The sequence below is a fragment of the Hypanus sabinus genome, chromosome 28, assembly GCF_030144855.1.
Source record: "Hypanus sabinus isolate sHypSab1 chromosome 28, sHypSab1.hap1, whole genome shotgun sequence".
Classification (NCBI taxonomy): domain Eukaryota; kingdom Metazoa; phylum Chordata; class Chondrichthyes; order Myliobatiformes; family Dasyatidae; genus Hypanus; species Hypanus sabinus.
This window is the reverse complement of record NC_082733.1, coordinates 354,671-380,153: the sequence shown is the minus strand read 5'-3', so window position 1 is coordinate 380,153 and position 25,483 is coordinate 354,671. Positions and strand designations below refer to the sequence as shown.

At 41.9% G+C, this 25,483-nt stretch overlaps 2 protein-coding genes across 7 annotated transcripts in view; both read right to left on the bottom strand.

The window, feature by feature from the left end:
• LOC132382380 (protein PIGBOS1-like) overlaps window positions 1-9,146 on the bottom strand; it is a 34,685-nt gene extending 25,539 nt beyond the window's left edge. For all 3 annotated transcript variants that reach the window (XM_059952502.1, XM_059952503.1, XM_059952504.1), the window contains exon 1: window positions 8,901-9,146. In XM_059952502.1, coding sequence (XP_059808485.1) covers window positions 8,901-9,124 — 224 coding nt within the window. In that variant the 5' untranslated portion in view covers window positions 9,125-9,146. The remainder of the gene's footprint in view (window positions 1-8,900) is intronic.
• Window positions 9,147-15,693: 6,547 nt separating this feature from the next.
• The window catches only part of ccpg1 (cell cycle progression 1), a 69,603-nt gene continuing 59,813 nt past the window's right edge, over window positions 15,694-25,483 (bottom strand). For all 4 annotated transcript variants that reach the window (XM_059952498.1, XM_059952500.1, XM_059952499.1 and 1 more), the window contains 2 exons: window positions 20,455-21,896; window positions 15,694-16,495 (listed from right to left, as the gene is read on the bottom strand). In XM_059952498.1, coding sequence (XP_059808481.1) covers window positions 16,297-16,495; window positions 20,455-21,896 — 1,641 coding nt within the window. In that variant the 3' untranslated portion in view covers window positions 15,694-16,296. The remainder of the gene's footprint in view (window positions 16,496-20,454; window positions 21,897-25,483) is intronic.

Below are 25,483 nucleotides of genomic sequence, written 5' to 3'. Positions count from 1 at the left end.
AAGTTAAATAATTATAGAGATTAACTGAATATAATTCTAAAACATTCCAACATTAAACTACATTTTAGTTGATCTTTTACTTCAGCACCACCTTCTTGGTCTAACTCCATAACCATCGATTCACTTACTATTTAAAAATCTATTGATATCTCTCTTCGATATATCTAAGAATCCAAGCCTTTTGGGAAGTGAAGTCTGGCTGAGGCAGGTACAATAAAATCCCAAGAAGCATATGAAGGAGCAAGGTTTTGAGGGAAATGGGGATTAGCTGGGTGGGCATCATGGTTGCTGTTCATTTCAAGGGCCAAAGGGCCTTTATCCATGCTGCATTTTTGTATGATTCAAGGAAATCTATCTCCCAAGTGGCCAACAACTAGCCCTATTTCTACACAAATGAGTCAACTTCACATCCATTCCATCAAGCTCTAAACTTTTTTTTGTTTTACTTCTCTCATTCTAAACTCAGATGGCTTAATCTCTGCTTAAATCACTTATTACTAGATAACACTCTAAATCCAAACATGACCACCTCTATGACGAAGCAAACCTTAGAGCTGCATGGAGGTCCCCACTGATATTCCATTAATTTAACAAAAGCAGTAATTCAACAAAACTGCATTCTACAGAAGCTAATTTATCCTAGATTTTTAAAAATCTTTTCCTCATAAAGTAGAATTCCCAATACTTAATTAGATGAATACATACAAATATTCCATAGCAAGAGATATGTTTAAAACTTTAAGAACACTGCCAAATAATTTAACTTACATCAGCTTTCTAGATTTAATGATGGCAATAACTCACTTCACACTCTCTTCCCTTTCCCTTATATGGGCACGTAAATAAAAAGACCTTAAACCTGAAGTTTGGCAATTTTTCTATCAATCTCTGAACGTTGGATATCCTGCCTCAGATATCGGTCCTATGCCACTCATTGCAAGGACAGGTGAATTTTATTCTAGCTAGTCATATCCAAACATATTCATTACCATCCATGCATATTTGAATGATGCTAAATGAAAATTTGTATCAATTTAGGACTCTCTCTGAATGAATGCTTGACGTAAACCTTCCTCAATATTCTCACAAAGGAAGGTGAATTGCCTCACTGTAGACATAATGAAAACACAACTTAATCTGAAAAAGGATCTTGTGCTTTCTCAGAATATATGACGAATAAACTCTTCTTGGGCTCCCAGCCAGGTACAGGCATCAATCATCCCTGGTGAAGATGGCATAAACTGTCATTCGTTACAATCGATACCCATATCTGGTTGAAGCCCGGGAAAAGTTTATTCAACAACAATCTATAATTTACAGAGGCCTTTAAAAAAATAACAAATTGTATCTAGAATGATTTTCAAACCTCAAGACATTCCTAAGAAGATTAGAGCCAAAATAGTAAAAATATTTGGTAAAATTTCATTATGATATGGGAAACGCTGAAGCATGGCAATATCTCTCCACACAAATATGCTGACAAGAAACTCTTATCATTATCCAGCTGGTTAGAACTATTTTCATTCTTATTTATTCTCTTACAGCTATGGGATCAACTGCTTTTGTAGGGCTTCTGTTCCTATGATATTAGCACACTTCCTCCTATTTCTCACAGCACTTTGTTCCTTAGTGACATCAGTCAAAGCACATGCACTTCACAACCCAGTTTAACCTAACATCATCTCTCAATCCTTCCACACAGTTATTTTATTTATTTAGCGATACAGTGCAGAGTAGGTTCTGTGAGCACACCCGGATGGTACGCTGTCTCTCTGGTACCAGGATCTTGGAATGTTTTGGATCAGGTTCATGGCATTGACAAGGGCAAGTGAGAACAGCCAGAGGTTTTGGTACATGTCAGCACCAATGACATAGGTAGACTAAGCGAAGAGGTCCTGGAGAGATATTAGGGAGCTAGGTAGAAAGTTGAGAAACAGGACTTCCAGGTTAGTAATCCCTGAAATGCTGCCCATGCCACACACCAGCAAGGGTAGGAGTAGGATAATTTGGCAGGTGAATGTGTGGCTGAAGAACTGGTGCAGGGGACAGGGGTTCAGATTTTTGGATCATTAGGATCTCTTCTTAGGGAAGGTATGACCTGTGCAAAAGGGATGGGTTACACCTGAACCCGACAGGGTCCAACATCCTTGCGGGCAGAAGGGACAAATCTGTTGGAAATCTTTGAAGAAATAACGAGCAGGATAGACAAAGGAGAATCAGTTGATGTTGTGTAATTAGATTTTCAGATGGCAGTTGATAAGGTGCCACACATCAGTCTGTTTAACAAGCTACGAGCCCGTGGTATTACAGGAAAGATTCTAGCACAGATAATGCAGTGGCGGATTGGCAGGAGGCAAAGAACGGAATTAAAGGGAGCCTTTTCTGGTTGGTTGCCGGTGACTAGTGGTGTTCCACAGGGGTCTGTGTTGGGCCCAATTTTTTTTACGTTACATGTCAATAATTTGGATGATGGATTTGATAGCTCTGTTGCCAAGTTTGCAGATGATACTAAGATAGGTGAAGGGGCAGGAGTTTTAAGGAAGTAGAGAACCTACAGAAGGACTCAGACAGATTAGGAGATTGGGCAAAGAAGTGGCAGATGGAATACAGTGTTGGGAAGTATATGGTCATGCACTTTGGTAGAAAAAATGAAAGGGTTGACTATTTCATAGATGGAGAGAAAATACAAAAAATCCGAGGCAGAGAGAGACTTGGGAATCCTTCCCTAAAAGTTAATTTGCAGATTGAGTCTGTGGTGAGGAAGGCAAATGCAATGTTAGCATTCATTTCAAGATGACTAGAATATAAAAGCAAGGATGTAATGTTGAGACTTTATAAAGCACTGGTGAGGCCTCACTTGGAGTATAGTGAGCAGTTTTCTTATCCTGTAAAGGATGTGCTGAAACTGGAGAAAGTTCAAAGGAGGTTCACAAAAATGATTCCAGGTTCGAACAGCTTGTCATATGAATAACATTTAATGGCCCAGGGCCTGTATTCACTAGAATTCAGATGACCTAATTGAAACTTATCCAATGTTGAAAGGCCTTGATAAGAGTGGATGTGGAGAGAATGTTTCCTTTGGTGGGAGAGTCTAGGACCAGAGGTCACATCCTCAGAAGAGAGTGTCCTGGGTAGGTCCATAGTCTAGTGTAGTTGTTTTTTTTTTTGCTTCTGTGTTGTTTTTTACGTAATTCAGTCTAGTTTTTGTACTGTGTCATGTAACACTATAGCCCTGAAAAACACTGTCTCGTTTTTACTATGTACTGTACCAGCAGTTATGGTCGAAATGACAATAATAAGTGACTTGACTTGATTTGACCTGAGTGGTGTCCTTTTAGAATGGAGATGAGGAGAAATACCTTTAGCCAGAGAGTGATGAATCAGTGGAATTTGTTGCCACAGGCAACTGTAGAGGCAAAGTCATTGGGTATATTTAAGGCAGGGGATGATAGATTCTTGATTGGTCAGGCATGAAGGGATATTGGTGGGGGTAGGAGGCAGGAGATTAGGGCTAAGAGGAGATATGGATCAACCATCATGAAATGGCAAAGCCAGGCTCGATGGGAGAAATGGCTAAATTTTGCTCCTATGTCTTATGGTTTTATGGTCTTAAGGAGCAGGCCCTTCCAGCCATACTGCCCCAGCAACCCCACAACCCCAACTAACTCTAACATAATCAAGGGACAATTTACAATGTCCAAATTAACCCACGCATTCCCCGGGGAGGATGTACAGAGACTCCTTACAGAATGGTGTCGGAATTGAACTCTGAACCCCGGAACAATCTGAGCTGCAATAACATCACACTCACTGCTATGCTACTGTGGCACCCATCCAACATAGGTTTAAGGAGAACATGAGAAGTTTTAAAGAGAATCTGAGGAACAAATTTTCATTCTTCTCCAAAGAGAATGGTTGATACTTCCAATGCCAGAGATAGTAGAGTCAGAACAATTACTATATTTAAGACACGTTTAGACAGACACTTAAATAAACACTGAAGTGAATGGTTTTATTCCAGGCATGTGGAATTAATATAGATGGTCAAAAAGGTCACTGAATGGGTTAAAGGGCCATTTCTGAGCTGTACAACTCTATGGCATGAGTTTTTGAATTTCTGGCCAAATCATTCGACTCCTATCAAAACACCCCAAGTGTGTAGTCCTAGATTGCAACTGAATGTGACCCTGACATGAAATGCCAACAACATGACTGCAGATCACAAAGGTTGGCTATTTCTACCTCCACAGAAAACATTTGACTTTGCTAATGTACTCACCTGCTATTGAAAACATTATTCACACTTATATTAACTGCACACCTGACTATTCCAACATAACTTTTTGTTAGTCCTGTACTCCTCCACGATTTCCTACTGCACATTCTCATCCTCTCTGTCTCCACAGTTGTTGCCAGTCTGCTGAATTCAGCCACCAGTTTGTTCTTGCTTAAGACCATTTAAAATTGCTGCCTATGTCCTAACCTGCATCAGGTCTTGCTGACATGTACCAGGAGTTCTGTGACCCACATTACTTCCTGACTAAACAATACCCTTTTGATCTTTGTGTTCAAATCCTGCAATGTCAGACACTCAATCATAACTCTCCTCAACTCAACAATCTAAGAGACCCACATTCCTCTAATTCCGACCATTCAATGTCACTGCTGTTCATTTCCTTACCGGCAAAAGACGAGAAATCGTTCTCCAAACTCCTTCCCCTTTTAATCTACCTTCCATCAAATATTTGGTTACATTCTTTACTTTTATTTTATTTGCTTGACTTAAGGGCATGGAGCAGTGTTGAGACTCTAAGGTGTTATTGAACTACTACTAAATATAAAAGGAATTGGTTCAGCACAGCCAAGAAGGGCCAAAAGGCCTGTTTCTGTGCTGTAATGTTCAATGGTTCTATTTTGAACAGGTACATGGATAAGAGCGGTATGGAGGGATAAGGTCGGTGCAGGTCAGTGGGACTAGGCAGAAAAATGGTTTGGTACAGCCAAGAAGGGCCAAAAGGCCCTGTTTCTGTGCTGTAATGTTCTATGGTTCAATGGAATAAATACTGGTAGCACAGCAGAAGCTTGCTACTTTTCATAAGTCAGGTATGTTATTTACAACTGGAACCTAGTACCAACAAAACCCTGCCAGCTGAGGATGCTGCAGCCAATGGTGTCATGCTGCCTCAGAAATTGAACTATAGAGTTAGAAACAGGAGCTTCTGGTAGTCTCCAACGCAGAGGGACAGATCCAATACCAGTTTGGGCAGTGGGCAGTGGGGGAGGGGGGAAGCAAGAAAATGTACTCTGGCAGTGGGACGGAGTTGTACCCGTTTGACAGGGTAGTACTCAGCGGTGTATCGGATTTTGTGCCGGTTTGGGGGTTTGTTCCCGGCGGTGGGTGAGATGTTGTGCCGGTTTGGGGGTTTGTACCCGGCGGTGTGTCGGATGTTTTACTGGTTTGGGGGGTGTTTGCACCCGGCGGTGTGTCGGATGTTTTACCGGTTTGGGGGGTGTTTGCACCCGGCGGTGGGTGGGATGTTGTACCGGTTTGGGGGGTTTGTACCTGGCGGTGGGTGGGATGTTGTACCGGTTTGGGGGGTTTGTACCTGGCGGTGGGTGGGATGTTGTACTGGTTTGGGGGGTTTGTACCTGGCGGTGGGTGGGATGTTGTACTGGTTTGGGGGGTTTGTACCTGGCGGTGGGTGGGATGTTGTACTGGTTTGGGGGGTTTGTACCCGGCGGTGGGTGAGATGTTGTGCCGGTTTGGGGGGTTTGTACCCGGCGGTGTGTGAGATGTTGTGCCGGTTTGGGGGGTTTGTACCCGGCGGTGTGTTGGATGTTTTACCGGTTTGGGAGTTTGTACCCGGCAGTGTGTTAGATGTTGTTCCGGTTTGGGGGGTTTGTACCCGGCGGTGTGTCGGATGTTTTACCGGTTTGGGGGGTTTGTACCCGGCGGTGTGTGTCGAATGTTGTACCGGTTTGGGGTGGTTTGTACCTGGCGGTGGGTGGGATGTTGTTCCGGATTGGGGGCGGTTTGTACCCGGCGGTGTGTTGGATGTTTTACCGGTTTGGGGGGTTTGTACCCAGCGGTGTGTCGGATGTTTTACCGGTTTGGGGGGTGTTTGCACCCGGCGGTGTGTCGGATGTTTTACCGGTTTGGGGGGTGTTTGCACCCGGCGGTGTGTCGAATGTTTTACCGGTTTGGGGGTTTGTACCCGGCGGTGTGTTGGATGTTTTACCGGTTTGGGGGGTTTGTACCCAGCGGTGTGTCGGATGTTTTACCGGTTTGGGGGGTGTTTGCACCCGGCGGTGTGTTGGATGTTTTACCGGTTTGGGGTTTGTACCCAGCGGTGTGTCGGATGTTTTACCGGTTTGGGGGGTGTTTGCACCCGGCGGTGTGTCGAATGTTTTACTGGTTTGGGGGGGTTTGTACCCGGCGGTGGGTGGGATGTTGTACCGGTTTGGGGGGTTTGTACCCAGCAGTGTGTTAGATGTTGTACCGGTTTGGGGGTTTGTACCCGGCGGTGTATCGGATGTTGTACCGGTTTGGGGGTTTGTACCCGGCAGTGTATCGGATGTTGTGCCGGTTTGGGGGGTTTGTACCCAGCGGTGTGTCGGATGTTTTACCGGTTTGGGGTTTGTACCCGGCGGTGTGTCGGATGTTTTACCGGTTTGGGGTTTGTACCCGGCGGTGTGTCGGATGTTTTACCGGTTTGGGGGGGTTTGTACCCGGCGGTGGGTGGGATGTTGTACTGGTTTGGGGGGTTTGTACCTGGCGGTGGGTGGGATGTTGTACCGGTTTGGGGGGTTTGTTCCCGGCGGTGGGTGAGATGTTGTGCCGGTTTGGGGGGTTTGTACCCGGCGGTGTGTCGGATGTTTTACCAGTTTAGGGGGATTTGTTCCCGGCGGTGGGTGGGATGTTGTACCGGTTTGGGGGGTTTGTACCCGGCGGTGGGTGGGATGTTGTACTGGTTTGGGGGGTTTGTACCTGGCGGTGGGTGGGATGTTGTACCGGTTTGGGGGGTTTGTTCCCGGCGGTGGGTGAGATGTTGTGCCGGTTTGGGGGGTTTGTACCCGGCGGTGTGTTGGATGTTTTACCGGTTTGGGGGTTTGTACCCGGCAGTGTGTTAGATGTTGTACCGGTTTGGGGGGTTTGTACCTGGCGGTGGGTGGGATGTTGTACCGGTTTGGGGGGTTTGTACCCAGCGGTGGGTCGGATGTTTTACCGGTTTGGGGGGTTTTATTCCCGGTGGTGTGTCGAATGTTTTACCGGTTTGGGGGGTTTGTTCCCGGCGGTGGGTGAGATGTTGTGCCGGTTTGGGGGGTTTGTACCCGGCGGTGTGTTAGATGTTGTACCGGTTTGGGGGGTTTGTACCCAGCGGTGGGTGGGATGTTTTACCGGTTTGGGGGGTTTTATTCCCGGTGGTGTGTCGAATGTTTTACCGGTTTGGGGGGTTTGTACCCGGCGGTGGGTGGGATGTTGTACAGGTTTGGGGGGTTTGTACCTGGCGTTGGGTCGGATGTTTTACCAGTTTAGGGGGATTTGTTCCCGGCGGTGGGTGGGATGTTGTACCGGTTTGGGGGGTTTGTACCCGGCGGTGGGTGGGATGTTGTACCGGTTTGGGGGGTTTGTACCCGGCGGTGGGTCGGATGTTGTACCGGTTTGGGGGGTTTGTACCTGGCGGTGGGTGGGATGTTGTACCGGTTTGGGGGGGTTTGTTCCCGGCGGTGGGTGGGATGTTGTACCGGTTTGGGGGGTTTGTACCTGGCGGTGGGTGGGATGTTGTACCGGTTTGGGGGGTTTGTACCCGGCGGTGGGTCAGATGTTTTACCGGTTTGGGGGTTTGTACCTGGCGGTGGGTGGGATGTTGTACCGGTTTGGGGGTTTGTACCCGGCGGTGGGTCAGATGTTGTACCGGTTTGGGGGATTTGTTCCCGGCGGTGGGTGGGATGTTGTACCGGTTTGGGGGGTTTGTACCTGGCAGTGGGTGGGATGTTGTACTGGTTTGGGGGGTTTGTACCTGGCGGTGGGTGGGATGTTGTACCGGTTTGGGGGTTTGTACCTGGCGGTGGGTGGGATGTTGTACCGGTTTGGGGGTTTGTACCTGGCGGTGGGTGGGATGTTGTACCGGTTTGGGGGGGTTTGTTCCCGGCGGTGGGTGGGATGTTGTACCGGTTTGGGGGGTTTGTACCCGGCGGTGGTGGGATGTTGTACCGGTTTGGGGGGGTTTGTTCCCGGCGGTGGGTGGGATGTTGTACTGGTTTGGGGGGTTTGTACCTGGCGGTGGGTGGGATGTTGTACCGGTTTGGGGGTTTGTACCTGGCGGTGGGTGGGATGTTGTACCGGTTTGGGGGTTTGTACCTGGCGGTGGGTGGGATGTTGTACCGGTTTGGGGGGGTTTGTTCCCGGCGGTGGGTGGGATGTTGTACCGGTTTGGGGGGTTTGTACCTGGCGGTGGGTGGGATGTTGTACCGGTTTGGGGGGTTTGTACCTGGCGGTGGGTGGGATGTTGTACTGGTTTGGGGGGTTTGTACCTGGCGGTGGGTGGGATGTTGTACCGGTTTGGGGGTTTGTACCTGGCGGTGGGTGGGATGTTGTACCGGTTTGGGGGTTTGTACCTGGTGGTGGGTGGGATGTTGTACCGGTTTGGGGGGTTTGTACCTGGCGGTGGGTGGGATGTTGTACTGGTTTGGGGGGTTTGTACCTGGCGGTGGGTGGGATGTTGTACTGGTTTGGGGGGTTTGTACCTGGCGGTGGGTGGGATGTTGTACTGGTTTGGGGGGTTTGTACCTGGCGGTGGGTGGGATGTTGTACCGGTTTGGGGGGTTTGTACCTGGCGGTGGGTGGGATGTTGTACCGGTTTGGGGGTTTGTACCCAGCGGTGTGTCGGATGCTCTACCTTGGTTGCAGATTGTCCGTGGTCGCAATGTGTTGGTCGATGGCGCCGGTCTCCAGATTGGGTACTGGGCTGCAGTGCGGACACTGGCGCTCCGGGTCATCCTGCATCTTGGCCGTCGGCTGGCGTTGTTGCTTGTACCATGGGTTATAGATGTACACCCCGCTTGCTACGCCCAGAGCGGCTGTCAGCGCCAGCTGAGGGAAAGTTAACCGGCCCAGCGCCATGTCAGCCGGCCTGTGCGCATGCGCTATCACGTGATCCCGGAGCCGGCAGTTGCGCTTTAACTTTCCCGGTAACTTCTCAGTTCTGCCTTAACGCGGTGGGATGTTTCCGGTCGGAGTTTCTTTAATATTTGTATGTCCCACCCTTGCCTTTTACAATAGGGATACCAACTCTCATCGAGGATATCACCAGATAACCACCAGCCAGCTCCCTACCTGGTACCAAGCCCTTCTCCATTGCTGCAGCCATGTTTATTATTATCTTCCTCTGCTTTTAATTCCTGCAATTTTCACGATCATTAAAATTCAAATTTTATCATCCAAGTATTTGTTACTATGTACAAGCCTGCAATTCAGTCTTGTGTGCATAATCAGTGTGGAATAATAACCGTAACAAGCAATAAAAGTCTGCCCAACTAGGGCATTCAACCAGAGTACTGAAGTCTACGCAAATACGAAAAGAAGAAACAACAATAATTAAGAAATAAATATTTAGACCGTGAGATAGAGTCCTTGAAAGTGAGTCCATTGGTTGTGGGAACATTCCAATGATGGGGTAAGTGAAGTTGAGTGAACGTTCTGGTGCATTATTCCTGATAGCAGCAGTAGACGGGATGTGCCGTGTGGTGGGGATCCTTGATGATGAATGCTGCTTTTCTGCAACAGCATTTCATGTGGATGTGCTCAAAGGTTCAGAGGGCCTTACCTGTGATGAACTGGGCCATATTCACTACTTTTCGTAGGATTTACTGTCCAAGGGCATTTATGTTTCCATACTAGGCTGTGATTGAGCCAGGCAATCTACTCTCCACTACACAGCTTTAGAACTTTGTCTAGATATCATGCCGAATCTCTGCAAACTCCTGTTTGTAGTTGCACTTACATGCTGGGTCCGGGACAGGTCCTCCAAAATAATAACAACTAGGAATTTAATGTTGCAAAAACTCTTCACCTCCGACGAGCACTGGCTTATGAACCTCTGGTTCCCTTCTCCGGAAGTTTATTCTCCTGCTGCCATAGAGTGTTGTTGTGACATCTCGCACCCAGATTTTCAAACTCCCTCTTATGTGCTGATTCAGCACGACTTTTGATTCAGCCTACGACAGTGAGACAGACTTAAATATTACACTGGATCTGTGCTTAGCCATCCTCTCAAAACACTATCACTATGGATGTAAGTGGTACAGAGTCACCAAGTCAGCTCACTATGCTCTTCTTCGGCGCTGATATAATTGAAGCCTACTTGAAGGAGGTGCCACCTTTTCCAAATCAGAAGTTTGGCTGATTGACCTAAGTCCACTCCTATGTCTTATGGTCCATTTTGTCATCTTTATAATAATTTTATTAACTCACCTCATTCTTTCCAATCTCAAATCTCTGTACAGTCTAAAAAAAAGAGAAATCCTACATTGTATTTTCATATCTTAAATTCTTCATTACGATCGCGGTCATAATTACCCACTGGAGAAAAATTTTCAGCTCAGTGCTCTACCATTCTGAAATATTTGCAAAGGTCCAATATGTAAAATTCCACAATCTAAATTAACAGTTGATTCATCCTTTGAGATATGTCAAGAGCAAATAAATTAATTTATTGGGAAGCAGAAAATAAAGAAATCACTTTTATAGAACCACAGTTTCAGCTGATTTCAAATTCATACTTTCACACCAAGCAATTATTACAACAGAATAATTTCAGATTTATTGTTTATCTGGTCTCAGAAAGATATGTACCAACTTGTTGGCTTCTTCTGACCTTAAATAATATGCTACAGAATTAAACACACAACTTTTCAGCAAAGTATTTCATTGGTCAATGGCAATTAGCTTCTAATTGACCTCAAGCTGTGTCCCTTCAAAGCTTTCTTTTGGCTTCAATAGTTGAGAATGTACCTGATCATCTACCTGTTGAGCTAATTACACCTTATTAAAGCCACGGGCCAAGTTGGGCCGAATCAGTTTTACATTGAAATTCTTTTAGGAATCAATTAACATTTAACAGAAACATTGAAATTTATTATGTAACAATACATTTGTTTATATCCTTGGTTTGTGAAGAAATTGCAAGCCTCCATGAACACAAGGCTCTATCTCCTTTCAGTCATCAGTCACACAGCTTGCCAATGATGATATATCAAGCACAATATTGTTCCATCCCTAAAAGTGCACGTTACAGAAACTGAAGAGTGCAAAGCAGAAAACTAAATTCAACAAACAACACTCAGATTGGAATGCAACACGAGTGAATCTGCAGATGCTGGAAATAAATTTAAAAAACACAAAATGCTGGAGAACTCAGCAGGCCAGACAGAATCTATGGGAGGAGGTAGTGACGACGTTTCGGGCCGAAACCCTTCATCAGGAGTGAAGTAACATTGGGTAGTGGAGAGGGGATAAGAAGTGGGGGGAGGGATGAAGTAGAGAGCTGGGAAGTGATAGTCTGGAGGGAAATGGGCTGGGGGAAGGTGGAGAATTATGGGAAAAGAGAAAGAAATGTAAAGCTGGGGGGAGATTACAGTGAGGGGGGGGAAGAGAAAGAGAACCAGACTAAAATAATAGATAGGGATGGGGGTAAGGGTAGGGGAGGGGTATCAATGGTGGTCAGTGAGTTGGATGTTCATGCCGGCAGGTAGGAGGCTACCTAGGCAGGAGATAAGGTGTTGCTCCATCGACCTGCGTGTGGCCTCATCTTGACGGTAGAGGAGGCCATAGACAGACATGTTGGAGTGGGAGCGGTCTGTGGAATTGAAGTTTGTGGCCACAGGGAGATCCCGTCACTGCTGGAGGACTGAGCGCCGGTGTTCGGCAAATCGGTCTCCCGGTCTGCGGCGGGTCTCCCCAATGTATAAATGGCCACATCGGGAGCACCAGTTGACACGCAGGTGAAGTGGTGCCTCACCTGAAAGGACTGTCTGGGGCCTAGGGATGGTGGTGAGGGAAGAAGTGTGGGGGCAGGTGTGGCACTTCTTCCGTTTGCAGGGATGAGTGCCTGGAGGGAGGTCGATGGGGGGGGATGAATGGACAAGGGAGTCGCGTAGGGAGCGATCCCTGCGGAAAGCCGAGAGTGGTGGGGAGGGGAAGATGTGGTTGGTGGTGGGATCCCGTAGGATGTGGCGGAAATTACGGAGGATTATACGTTGGATCTGTAGGGTGATAGGTGATTGTAATATTTCTTAATACTTTACACTTGCAGCTCCAGTTTAGCAGGTGTGCAATAGGAGACATTTATTATTCTTTAACAGTCTATCATTTATTTATACATATCCTTTATATTTCTGTCAAATTTATGCCATTTAGTTTTTTCCCCCAGCCAGTCCAGGAGGTTGTGTTGAATCTGTCTTCTTTCCACACCCTGTACCCTCATGCTCTCCCATGCATATTAGCTCTTAATTTTTAAAGTAGCTTGTTTTTAAATGATTAAAGGCTCTGACCAGCTACCCTGAAAATATGGTTAAAAAAAAATAGCATTGTTCCACAATGTTACTGCCTGTCAGTATTAGGACTGACCCAGACACAGCAATGAGCACTATCAAAACCTCCACACTAGACAATACCCATCCTGGTAGACAGCTACTCCCACACTGGATACAGGAAATATCGCAGTAAAACAAACAATGTTTTCTGTGATATATGCAGAAGAAATATCCACATGGAAGCTTCACATCAAAACGTGTTTTTAACAATATCTATAAATAACATATAGTAATACACAAAATGCTGGAGGAACTCAGCAGGCCAGGCAGCATCTATAGAAAGGAATAAAGAGTCAATGTTTTGGGCTATAACCCTTCAGCAGGCCCAAAACCAGGTTATTGTGGATTTCCAGTACCTGCAGAATCTCTTGTGTTTACCTATAAATAACATGAAAGGTACTTGGATCTGAACAAGCAAGTTTCAAATCATCAATGTACATGCATTTAGTACCGAAATGTGACATTGCATTATCATAAAGCTTCAGGACCATAATTTTAATCTGTTGGAAGAATTTTGCTGTCTTCCCCCACTCCCCCCCCCCCCGATTTTTTTTCAAAACCCAGAATCAAAAATTAGCCTTCCTTAAAATTTTAGGAACAGACTTTCTGCCCTCCTCTAGATAAAAATCTGTGAGATTAACAGAAGACAAGCAGAAAACAAATATTTCTGTACAACATAGCAAATAAGCCAAAATATACAGAAAATATGATACAAGAAACAGAAATAATCTGAAATGAAAATATATAATGTTCTCTTATCAACACTATTCAAATTATAAACATAGGAAAACTATCAAATATATAACACCAATAAGTATTAGTTATTCAAAGAGTGATGTAATAATATTGAATAATGTTTATACTAAGCAACACAAGTGTTGAAAAAAATATCCTTAACTGTTAAAATAGTTAATACATCCTAAGAAATGTGAACTGCAATCTAAAAACAGAAAAAAATGTTATTTGCAAAGGTGGTTTTTATATAGAACATAGCCCTTCAGCCCACAATGTGGTGCTGACCATGTAACCTACTCTAGAGACTGCCTAGAATTTCTCTACTGCATAGCTCTCTATTTTTCTAAGCCCCATATACCCATCTGAATCTCTTAAAAGACTTTATTGTATCCGCCTCCACCAACTTCACCCGCAGTGTATTCCATGCACCCACCACTGTGACTTACCTCTGTCATCCACCTTGTAGCTACTTCCAAGCACCTTAAAACTATGCCCCATCATGTTAGCCATTTCAGCCCTGGGAAAAAGTCTCTTGCCCACCACTGAAGTTAAGACTCACTGGTCTATCATTTCCTGGGTTCTCTACTCCCTTTCTTGAACAAGGGAATAACATTTGCAACCTTTCAATCCTCTGGTACTTCTCCCATCCCTATTGATGATGCAAAGATCATCACCAGAGGCTCAGCAATCCCCTCCTTCACTTCCCACAGTAGCCTGGAGTATATCTCATCCAGTCCCCGTGACTTATGTAACTTAATACCTTTCAAAAGCTCCAGCACATCCTCTTCCTTAAAATCTATACTCAAGCAGTTCTGTTATCCCCACAATTGCCAAGGTCCTTTTCACTGGTGAAGCAAAGTACTCATAAGTACCTCGGCTCCATGCACGTTACCACTATCGCACTTGATTGGTCCTATTCTCAAGCGGCTCATCCTCTTGTTCTTCACATACTTGTAGAATGCCTTCGGGTTTTCCTTAATCCTTTCTCATTTTCTCATGGCCCTTTCTAGCTCTCCTAATTACATTCTTGAGCTCCTTCCTGGCACCCCTGTAATTTTCTAGAGTTCTAACAGTACTTAGTTTCTTGAATCGTTCGTAAGCTTTTCTTAACTAGATTTTCTACATCCTTTGTACACCATGGTTCTTTTACCCTCACATCCTTTCCCTACCTCCCTACCTAAGCAGAATGCTATGCAAATAATCCCTGAACATTTGCCACATTTCTGCTGTGCAATTCCCTGAGAACATTTGCTCCCAATTTATGTTCCCAAGCTAGGAACCTCTTTATATACCTCTTGATTTACTATTGGAATTGTGATAGGAGTTGGTGAATCACAGAGGTTTCATTCCCTTCAGTTGGATCCCGGAAAGCAATCAAGCAGCACAGGTTCACTTGCTCAACATGCATTCCAGTGAGGGCAGGCTCCACGTCAGGTGTTTATCTGAAACAGGTGTGGGATGGATATTTAATAGCAGTGGTGTTGGAGTTGAGTAAATTTAGTCTTAATTTTTTTTTCCATTATCAAGAAAGGATACTTTGTAGTGATGTACTACATACAGAGCTAGAGACGACACGCAGTCGGTAAGCCGTTTCAAGACTAGTTTATTCAAACTTAGTGGCGCTGGCATTTAATCCCTAGCGCCCACCCTCTCCGGGCGGATATAACATCAGAGGTGCATTACCAAAGTCTCTCCCTGCACGCTAGCTATTTGTGAGCCGGTTCGCCTGCGCAGAAAAAGTGGGTCGCCACAACTTGTGCATGTACTAATTGAATACTGATGTTTTATAGATCTAAACTAATTAAATATTTTTGTACTCCTAAACTTAAGCACCATGAAGTTTATAAATGTTTATCATGGCAGAGGTACGACCTGCAATTACCAGAATTAACTCACCCTCTTCCATTTGGGAAATTAATGGCACAGTATTGTTCCTTTCAGCAGGAAGCACTTTACCACTGGTACACAAACATACACGCTCATAAAGAGTAGTTAAATTAGGTCAAAATCGGAACATTCAAAAATAACATTTTCATGACTATGTCCTCTAATTGCTTGTGTACAGCAATATTATTTAAGGAATTTATTGAGAAAGATCTTAATCTATCAATATCTTCTTAAAAACTAATAGGAAAATACAGAATGCTACTAAGGACTTCCCTCTTTAGAATCAGGTTGACTTTGAAAAGGTCTGTGGAATCAAGTCACTCAAACGATAGCCATAAAACCAAGTTGTTAAATCTAATGAAAAGATCTGTTTAAAAAATAGACTTTTTTTTTAGTATTTGCATAAGTGCACAGTAAATCAGATTTATAAACATGTATAATACTTGGGGACACATACAAATTTGCAACACAAGGGTGTTCATAAAAAAATTAAGCAAGAACTTTTATTATCGATTAGTTTTAACATTTTTGTTTGCTTGCAATTGTTCACTGTCAAATGGAAATGTAACTGAATTCAAATTAAAAATACAGCCTCAAAATTATAAAGATAGATATTTCTGTGCAAAGCATTCACCACAGGGCAAGATAAAATGGAACATTTTTTGCCATGGAATAAAATAATCTTCAAAAAATTAAGAAATATGGCACATCAACAATAATAATTTATACAGTATGGAATTTACGTTCACGATAGCAAATTGCAAATTTGCTAAGGCAAGAGACTCACAGTTCATGCACATATACCAGCAAACGCAAATTATTGGTACACTAAAGATCCAGCAACTTTTAACTTTTACTTAATCTTGAAATTTGTTTAGCACAACATACTTGCACAACACAGCACTTTTCAAATACAGATGGAAAATGATTAGCAAAACTACATCTACTGTCTTGTTATTCAGTCAAATGAAATGCATACTGTTTGAAAAGATATTTCATTATTCTTAAACCTGTACCATAAACAGCAGTCAGACGTGTTTTGAACATGTTGAAAACACATACTTATGCAAATACACCCATTTAATATTTTGGATCAAAAGGCATTGGCCCCAACTCAATTTCAACATTTGCCATATGTCTTCCATTGCCACGGCCTGGCTTGTTCCACTTGCATTCCCTGTGGTGGCAAGCCTGCTGCTTCCTTTCAGGTCTCGCTGGTCTGGAGCCATATGCATTTTTAGATGCATGTTTCCTGTACTTATCAGGACCATATAGTGGACTGCAAAGATAAAAGTTATTCATTGCTTTTCAATAAAATAATCAATTGATTTGTAATTTCCAACTTACATTTTTTTGCACAATGGATTAGAAATATAACAATGTTTTAAGCAGCAGCATAATGCTAAAAATGCAAAGGAACAAATGAATCTATTTAAAATGGTTCTTTTGATACATGGGTAGAAAGGATTATAGCCAGGCACATTTTAAGAGGTATTTTATTGGCCTATTGGTGAATATTATACATAAAGTGTGCTTAATTGGTTATGCACAGACCACCCCTGGTTATGAATCATTCTTTAGGAGGGATCCTATATGAGGTGGAATGATTTATCTATCTTCTGTTAATGGTCATCTAGCAGAAAGCATAAATACCCAGGTCTAAACCAGCAACTGGATATTCTATGCCAATTGCAAATGACTGGTCCTGATTAACTGAAAGGGATTTGATTTCTACTGTTAATAAGTTTCATATTGAATAAAAAATGCAAATCATAACCAGAAGTGCATGAGGAGACCAGGATATGATAAGAATCAAAATCTGCTGCAAATCTTGCAGCTACCAAATACAAGATTGTGGTTCTTGAGGCTTTATAAATTAACATTTCTGAATTTTCCCAATTCTATTCCCTACCCCAAGAACACATATTACAGAATTCCAATTATAATAGAAAACTTTGGAAAGTTTGAAAATATTCAGACAATATAATTTCAATAGACAACAGAAGTTGTGAAACTAAAATGTTAATCTGATTATTTTCTTCTCTCCAGAGATACTGCCAGTGTGACTCTATCCTTTCCAGCACTTTTGTTATTCCAGATTTCTAGCATCTGGAGCTCATTTGTATGTCAGAAGTAAATTGTGCTATCCAATGATTGTCCACAACGTGTGAGCGTACAGCATGATTTAGGCTATACACTCTGCCACAATAATGATGCTGTTCAACTGAATGTGCACTTTGTTTCCACGAGCATTACATTCCAATTGGCATGTAATGCTTATCCCCAACCATCCTTGGGAGGTTATGGTGAAGAACCTTCTTGAACTATTATAGAAAATGGGATTCCCAAAATGTTTGCAAAGCAGGTAGTTCCAAAATTTTGGCCACTAAATCAATTCAACATGTATTCAACATGTTCACAATCCAATCTTTTTTTTTAAACTAATGAAGACTGCAAGTTTAAGAGCTGTTGGTGGAGAAGCCAAGGTGAATTGTTGACCATCATGTTCACAGTATATCATTTTGAAGATGTTTTCAAGGTGACAAAGTGCAGAGGAATACATTAGTGCCCAGAGTGCTGCAGACACTCCAGCCAACTCAAGATGTGGCGAGCACCTCAACACTACTGACTCAGTGCTTGTATTTGCTGGAAAAGCTTGGGGAGGGTCTTCGTGTTTTTTCCACAATATTCTCTGAATCGGATCTGCTCCTGAACCAAATGTTATTAATGTAGCTGGTTCTTTTCGGTTTCTGGTCAACATGAAGAAATCAACTTATTCTGCACAAATCTGGGATTATTGTTCAATCTGTCCAATGAGAAAATTCACTGGTCCACTGGAGTATATTCCCAATTCACTTCTTTTTTTTAAAAAAACTTTTTTTTATTGTATTTCAAGTAGTTACAAAATAAAAGTATGAAAAAAAATGTATATTACCCATCCCCCCTCCCCTTAATCCCTCCCCCCTAGCATCCCTATAGAAAAAAAAGAAAAAAGAAAGAAAGAAAGAAAGAATGCCTGGATATTGGAAGATCCCCACATGCTCCATGGAGTTCGTAATAACTTTAGTATATATATTTATTTATTTCCCCAAATAACCAATTATTTCATCTTCGGAACACCTATATATTTAATCCTGTCTTTTGTAAACAAGGGTGCCAAATTTTCAAAAATGTTTCATATTTATCTCTTAAATTATAAGTAATTTTTTCAAGTGGAATACAGCTATAAATTTCTTTCTTCCAACGATCTATACTTAAATATGTATCCGATTTCCAAGTAACTGCAATAGCCTTTTTGGCTACTGCCAATGCAATTTTTATAAATTCTTTCTGATATTTATTCAATTTGGGTATCAGTTTTATCCCTTCAATATCACCTAGTAAAAATAATATTGGATTATGTGGAAGTTGTATTCCAATAATTTGTTCCAATAAAACTCTTAAATTTGTCCAAAAAGGTTGAATTTTAGAACAAGACCAAGTAGAATGTAAAAAAGTACCCAATTCACTTCTGATCAACTTTTATATTAGGTAAATCTGATGAAAAAAAGTGCTATTCAAGTTATGAGTTCATAAAAGAAAAACACAAGGTAAATTCCTTTCAAAAAACACCAAATATATAGAACCAGTGGAATTTGAGATTTAATCATTAAATTTAAATCAATCGCTTTTGCGCAGGTTTAAGTTGAGAGAGGGACAGGGATGTGAGAACAAAGTGAACATTTGTGATGTAGAGAATAAAGAAACTAAATGACACCAAAGATGGTGCAAGCTGAGAGAAAAAAAAAGAGGATCCATCATTATTGACATCCAATCTATCCAGGGATGTAATAGGAGTTCAATGACGATAAAGAGATAAAAAACAAAAGCTGCAAATACAAGATTGAAAACACTGCAGATGCTGAAGATTTGAAGTAAGAGATTCTTGGAAATACCCAGTTGGTCACACAGCATCTGTAAAGAGGGGGAAACTGGGGTGGCATGGTAGCATAGTGGCTAGCACAATGCTTTACAATAACAGTGACGCAAGTTCAATTCCCAATACTGCCTGTAAGGAGTTTGTACATTCTCTGTAACCACGTGGTTTTCCTCCCACAGTCCAAAGATGTAGTGGTTGGTAGATTAGTTGGTGATTGGAAATTGCCCTATGACTATGCTAGGGTTAAGTCGGGTGTTGCTGGGCAGCACAATCCAAATGGCTAGAAGGGCTTATTCCATGCTGTATCTCAATAAATAAAACTATTGAATTAATGACAGGTTGAAACCTCTTCATCAGAAGTGGTCAGTTCTGATAGAAACTGGTAAGGCTGGTGATCTGAAATTGTTCATATCAAGTGTTGTGTTTGAATAATATAATGTGCCAAGTTTGCATGTTGTTCTCTTCACACTTTGTTGAGGAAGTAAAGGCCAGAGAGAGTGTGGAGTGGGATGGAGAATTACACTGACAGGTTAGAACTTAAACTCCTTGAGGATTGAACAGAAGTGATCTGCAAAGTGGTCAACCAATCTACATTTAGTTTCTTCATTGTAGAGGAGACCACAAATAGCCTCAAATTAGAAGAAGCATATCTGAATTACTGCATCACATGTGAGAAGAGACTAAAAGTGCAGATGTTCCATCTCCAACAGCTGAGGTGGAAAGGTGCTGAGGAAGGAAGAGAGGTTTGACGTTGTTGGAATATTGCATCAGAGAGCTGTGAAAAGAACAGTCATCAAGCTGAATTCAAGTTTCTCTCTGCAAAGACATTACACAACCTGCTGAGCATTTCCAGCATTTTCTATTTCTATTTTAAATTTTCAGTATCTGTGTTTCTCATATTCTTACTGGCTGGAATTGAATCACATCTTGAAGTAAATCAGAAAGCAATTCAAGAGTAATGTGTGGAATCCTGTTCTATATTGGCCTCTTTCACCTGGTGAATAAAGTGATAAATATCAAGTGAATATTATTGTATTATTTAGCTGTGGAATTATTGACCTCCCTGCCACCACCCAGATCTCATCACATACTAAGTGCCAGTAGGGTTTTACTGTTTACTATTTAACTTGTGCCATAATTAAACCTTATTAATTGTAGTTATTTATGTACCATACCTACTTTGGTCCAGAGGAATGTTGTTTCATTTGATGGTATACATGTATGGTTGAATGACAACCAACTTGAAATCTATTCAGAGAAGATTTCTAAATCCTTCACTAGATAAAAGGGCATACTATTTTAATATATAATAAACTTACCTTGGTCCAAAATGATTAAGGTAATTGTCACCAAATAAGTGTTGATAAATGTATCCATCCAGGTCATCAAAACCATCATCGTTTCCTTCTTGATGCTCTGCAATATCTTCAAGATAATCTTCAACATCATTGACAAAATCAGAGAATAACATTTGGTCATGTATAAAAAGTCCATTGTGGAAGAACCGGTTGATAAATTTCTCCAATTCACTCCAGCGTTGGAAGTCAACCATCTCTTTTTGAAAATAATTATGGAGAAGCTTATGAAAATCTTCTACCTTGATAGGGTCGAGGACTTTATTAAATAGGCTCAAAGATTCTTGGTGGGCACACTCAAAAACACCAGAGCAACCCTTGGGGCTCTTGTAGTGTGCACGTTTTCCCAAGTGATCATGTTCACTAGGACCCGACTCAAATTTGCGAGACTCTTCAGTGTACATTTTGTGGGGTTTCCTTGAATTGCTATAATAGAACTGCTCATGGGTTGCTTCTCTGGTTTTATATTGATGTTTGTAATCGTTGCCTCTGTGAGCACCATGCTTTTTGTGTCTGTTCGGTTTGTATGGGTGTTCATTGTGACGTTCAGTTTTTGCATCCCCTGCTTTGTCACATTTCTTATTTTTGTGAAACAAATTTTTTGCAGAGTTTTGGAAGGTTCGGAATGTGGATTTAACAGAATCAGAGAATCGCCTCAAATTTTCTTTTACTGCTTCTTTTGCCAGTTTAATCTTTTCTTTATGATGACGCACAAACTCTTTAGTTGAGTTTTTCACAGCATCAAAAGTATTCTTAAACGATCTAATAAAATTACCTTTAGGCTGATGCTTCTTATTCCTATTTCCATAAAATTCTTGATTTGTTTTTCTCTCTTGTTGTTTTGCTGTTTTCTTTAATTCAGGGTCCTTCTTTTCTTCTTTTGCTTCAATATAAAGTCTTTCCCACAAATCAGAGCGTTGCTGTTCAAAATCCAACTTCTTCTGAAGCTCTGCAAGTCTTGTTTGTAAACCTTCTGTATTTTTACCATCTTGGTCAGTATTAGCTGAGGTTTGAAAGTGGCTCAAAGAATCTAGTTCCTTACGCAATGCATCCGTTATTTCTCTTTCTTTATCCAATTCCTTCCTCAGCAGCTGAGCCTCAGTCACGAGGGTCCCCTTCTGTTGAAGAAAACTGTACACCTGTTGCTTTTCCTCCTCGAGATGATCCTTTAGTTTCTGGTTTTCTGTGATGATTATTTCAGCATCTGTTCCTTTTCCTTCTAATGTCCGGATTTGTTCCCTCAGCTTCCGAAGCTCACTCTGCAGCAAAGACAATGCTCTCTCTTCATGTTCCAGAGACTCCTTCATACGCTGGTTTTCCTTGGCAAGCATTTGCTGCTGTGACTCAACAGAAAGTTTTTCATCCACGGTTTGCTTTAAACGAGTTTCCAAGTTTTGTCCTTGTGACTAAATAATCATAAAGATAAAACAAACCGTTAAATGGCCTGTTGTAAAGGCGATGTACCTTGTATTAACAGTTTATTAATTATATTATAGAGCAAGAAACTGAAATGAGCCAAATTCCATTTTTGATAACTAGACTACATGCTACATTTTAAACTGTTAACTAATTTGTTTAAAGAGTTTAACAGGTAGCCCTTCTACTGTTTCAGTAGAAACAACATATACTCCCCAGAACATGGAACAGTACAGGCCTTTCAACTCACAATGTTGTGCTGACCTGCTAATCTACATCAATATCAATCTAACCTTTCCATCTACACAGCCCATCACCCTCCAATTTCCTTTCATCCATATACCTATTTAATGTCCCTTATGGATCAGTCTCTTCCACCACCCCAATCAATGCATTCCAGACACTCAACTCTCAAAAGAAAAACACCACCACCTCTGAAATCTTCCCCAAAATTCTAAAATTCCCTCTAATCACCTAAATAAGGATGTCCTTTGGTTTCAGCCATTGCCAGCCTTGGAAAAAACACTGCCTGTCCACTCTATCTATGCTTCTCCAATCCATCCTTGCTCCAAAGAGAAAAGCCCTAGCTTGTTCAACATGTTCTCTAATCCAGACAGCATGCTGGTAAATCTCCTCTCCAAAGCTTCCATATCCTTCCTATAATGAGGTGAACAGAAGTGAACACGTATTGTTTAACAGCGCTGCAACATCACCTTGCAGCTTTTGAACTCAATCTCTCAACACCATACTACTTCTTAACCACCTGCAATTTTGAGGGATCTATGGACTTGCACCCCTTGATTCCTCTCCTCTTTACATTATGAATTCTGCCATTAACTTTGTATAGTCTTTAAATTCAACCTTCCAAAGTGTATCACTTCACTTTTCTGGATCAAACTCCATTTACCACTTCTCAGCCCAACTCTGCATCTTGTCTATGTCCCATTGTAACCTACGACAACCTTCATCTACACCATCCACAATGCTAGCAACCTTCATGTCACCTGTAAACTTACTAATCAACCCTTCTGCTTCCTATTCCAAGTCATTTATAAAAATCAGAAGCGGATGAGGAATTGTACCTTATTTTTATTTTATTAATTTCCATTTAAAAAATAGGAAACTTCAGGTACAGCAGGTTACATTATATGATGCCAGGAAATTTCAATTTCACTTGCTTACATTTTTCATGGCAACACTCATACATTCTGAAAAAGCACTCAAGTAGAGTGTCTATCCATAAATTAAAAAAAATACAAAATATATGGTAGCAAATTACATCCACACAGGACTCTAGAGACTTATAAGAAAAATAATTCACCAGGACATTATGGTATGATGGACAATAAGAGTAGTTATCTATTTACCCAAAGAATGCTATGTAGTGTAAGAACAAAAGAATCTTACAACATCTGTATAAAAATGACTTTTGTCCTGAATAGCACTTGTTGTCATATCAAAATAATGATTTAAAATTAAAATATTCTCTGCATTCACCATATTGGAACATACAAACAGACACACACACACAAATATCAAAAGGTACCTTAGACTTGATAGCTCTCTTAAAGGACAATTTTGAATACAGATAGTGGAATATCAAAAAAAACTGCTAAACTGGAGAGATTTGAAAATAAGAGTGCAAGAAAAGATCATAAAACATTTCCCTGCACCCCAATTCCAAAATAAGAGGGAAGTAGTCAAGGCCAAATTGATAGATCATTTAAAAAGGAAAGAAATTAGGCCAGTGAAGGGAAATTATTAGAAAAGATTCTCACAGATTGTGTTTACAAATATTTGAAGAAGTATATTCTGTTTACAGATAGTCAGCGTGGCTTTGTGAGGAGCAGGTCATGCCTCACGAGCCTGAATGAATTATTTAAGGATTTTACAAAGCACATTAAGGTAGAACGGTGAATGTGGTTTATATGGATTTTAGTACAGCGTTTGATGAGGTTTCCCATGAAAGGTTCATTCAGAAAGTCAGGAGGCAAGGGGTCCAGGAAAAGCTGATACGAAGTTATCTTGCCCATAGAAAGCAGAGGGTGGAGAGTATTCTGCCTAGAGGTCAGTGATCATTAGTGTTTTGTTGGGGTCTGTTCTGAGGAAGTAGAAGGGTGGGTTCGTAAGTTTGCAGATGACAGGAAAGCTAGTGAAGCTGTAGATAAAGTGGAAAGTTGGTGTACGTTGCAATGGGACAATGACAGATTGCAGAGTTAGGATGAGAAGTGCAGATGGAGTTCAATGCAGAAAATTATGAAGTGATTCATCTTTGAAAATCGAATTTGAAGGCAGAATACAGAGTTAATGGCAGTGTGGAAGAACAGTGGGATCTTGGGGTCCATGCCCATAGATCCCTCAAAGTTACCACACAAGTTGATAGGTTTGTTAAGAAGGTATATCGTATGTTGACTTTCATTAGTCAGGGATTGAGTTCAAGCTCGCGAAGTAATGTTGCAGCTCTAAAGTTCAAAATAAATGTATTATCAAAGTACATTTGTCAGCATATACAACCCTGGGATTCATTTTCTAGCAGGCACACTCAACAAATCCAATAATCAACCATAATATAATCAATGTAAGACTGCACCAACAGGGCAGATAACCAGTGTGCAAAAGACAACACTGTAAATACAAAAATGAAGAAAAATAAATAATAAGTAAATAAACAATGAATACCATGAACATGCGATGGAGTTCTTGAAAGTGAGTCTATAGTTTGTGCGAGCAGTTCAACGATGGGGCAAATGAGATTATCCCCTCTGGTTCAAGAGCCTGAGAGTTGAGAGGTAGTAACTGTTCCTGAACCTGGTGGTATGAGTACTCTTCCTACTGACGGCATCAGTAGGAAGAGAGCGTGACCTGAGTGGTGGTGGTGGGTTGGGTGTTCATTGATGACGGATGCTGCATTCCTGCGACAATGCTCCGCATGCATGTGCTTAATGGTGGAGACTGCAGCAACGAGAAGAGAGTATAACCTGTGTGGGGGGAACCTTGACGATGGATGTTGCTTTCCTGCAACAGCGTTCTCTGTAGATGTGCTCAATGATGGGGAGGATTTTACCCCTTATGGACTGGGCTGCATTCACTACACTCTGCAGGACTCCCAGTTCAAGGACATTAGCGTTTCCATCCCAGGCTGCAAAGCAACTAGATAGCACATTTTCCACCACACACTCACAGAAGCTCGTCAAAGTATTAGATTCAGCACGACATCTTCGCAAACCTCTAAAGAAGTAGAGGCACTGCCAAGCCGTCTCTAGCAGTACCTGTGTGCTGGGCCCAAGATGGGTCCTCCAAATCGACAACACCAAGCAATTTAAAGTTGCTGACCTTCTCCACATTTGATCCCCCAGTGAGAGCTGACTCCCGGACCTCTAGTTTCTTCCTCCTGATCAATAATCAGCTTCTTGATCTTGCTGACATTGAACAAGAGATTGTTGTGGCACCACTCAGTCAGAATTTCAAACTCCCTCCTATATGCTGAATCATCACCACCCTTGCCTGTTAGAGTGATTTTTGGGTTTAGGTCATTTACATTTAGCAAATGCCTTTGGCCACCAGTCTTCTGTTCCTT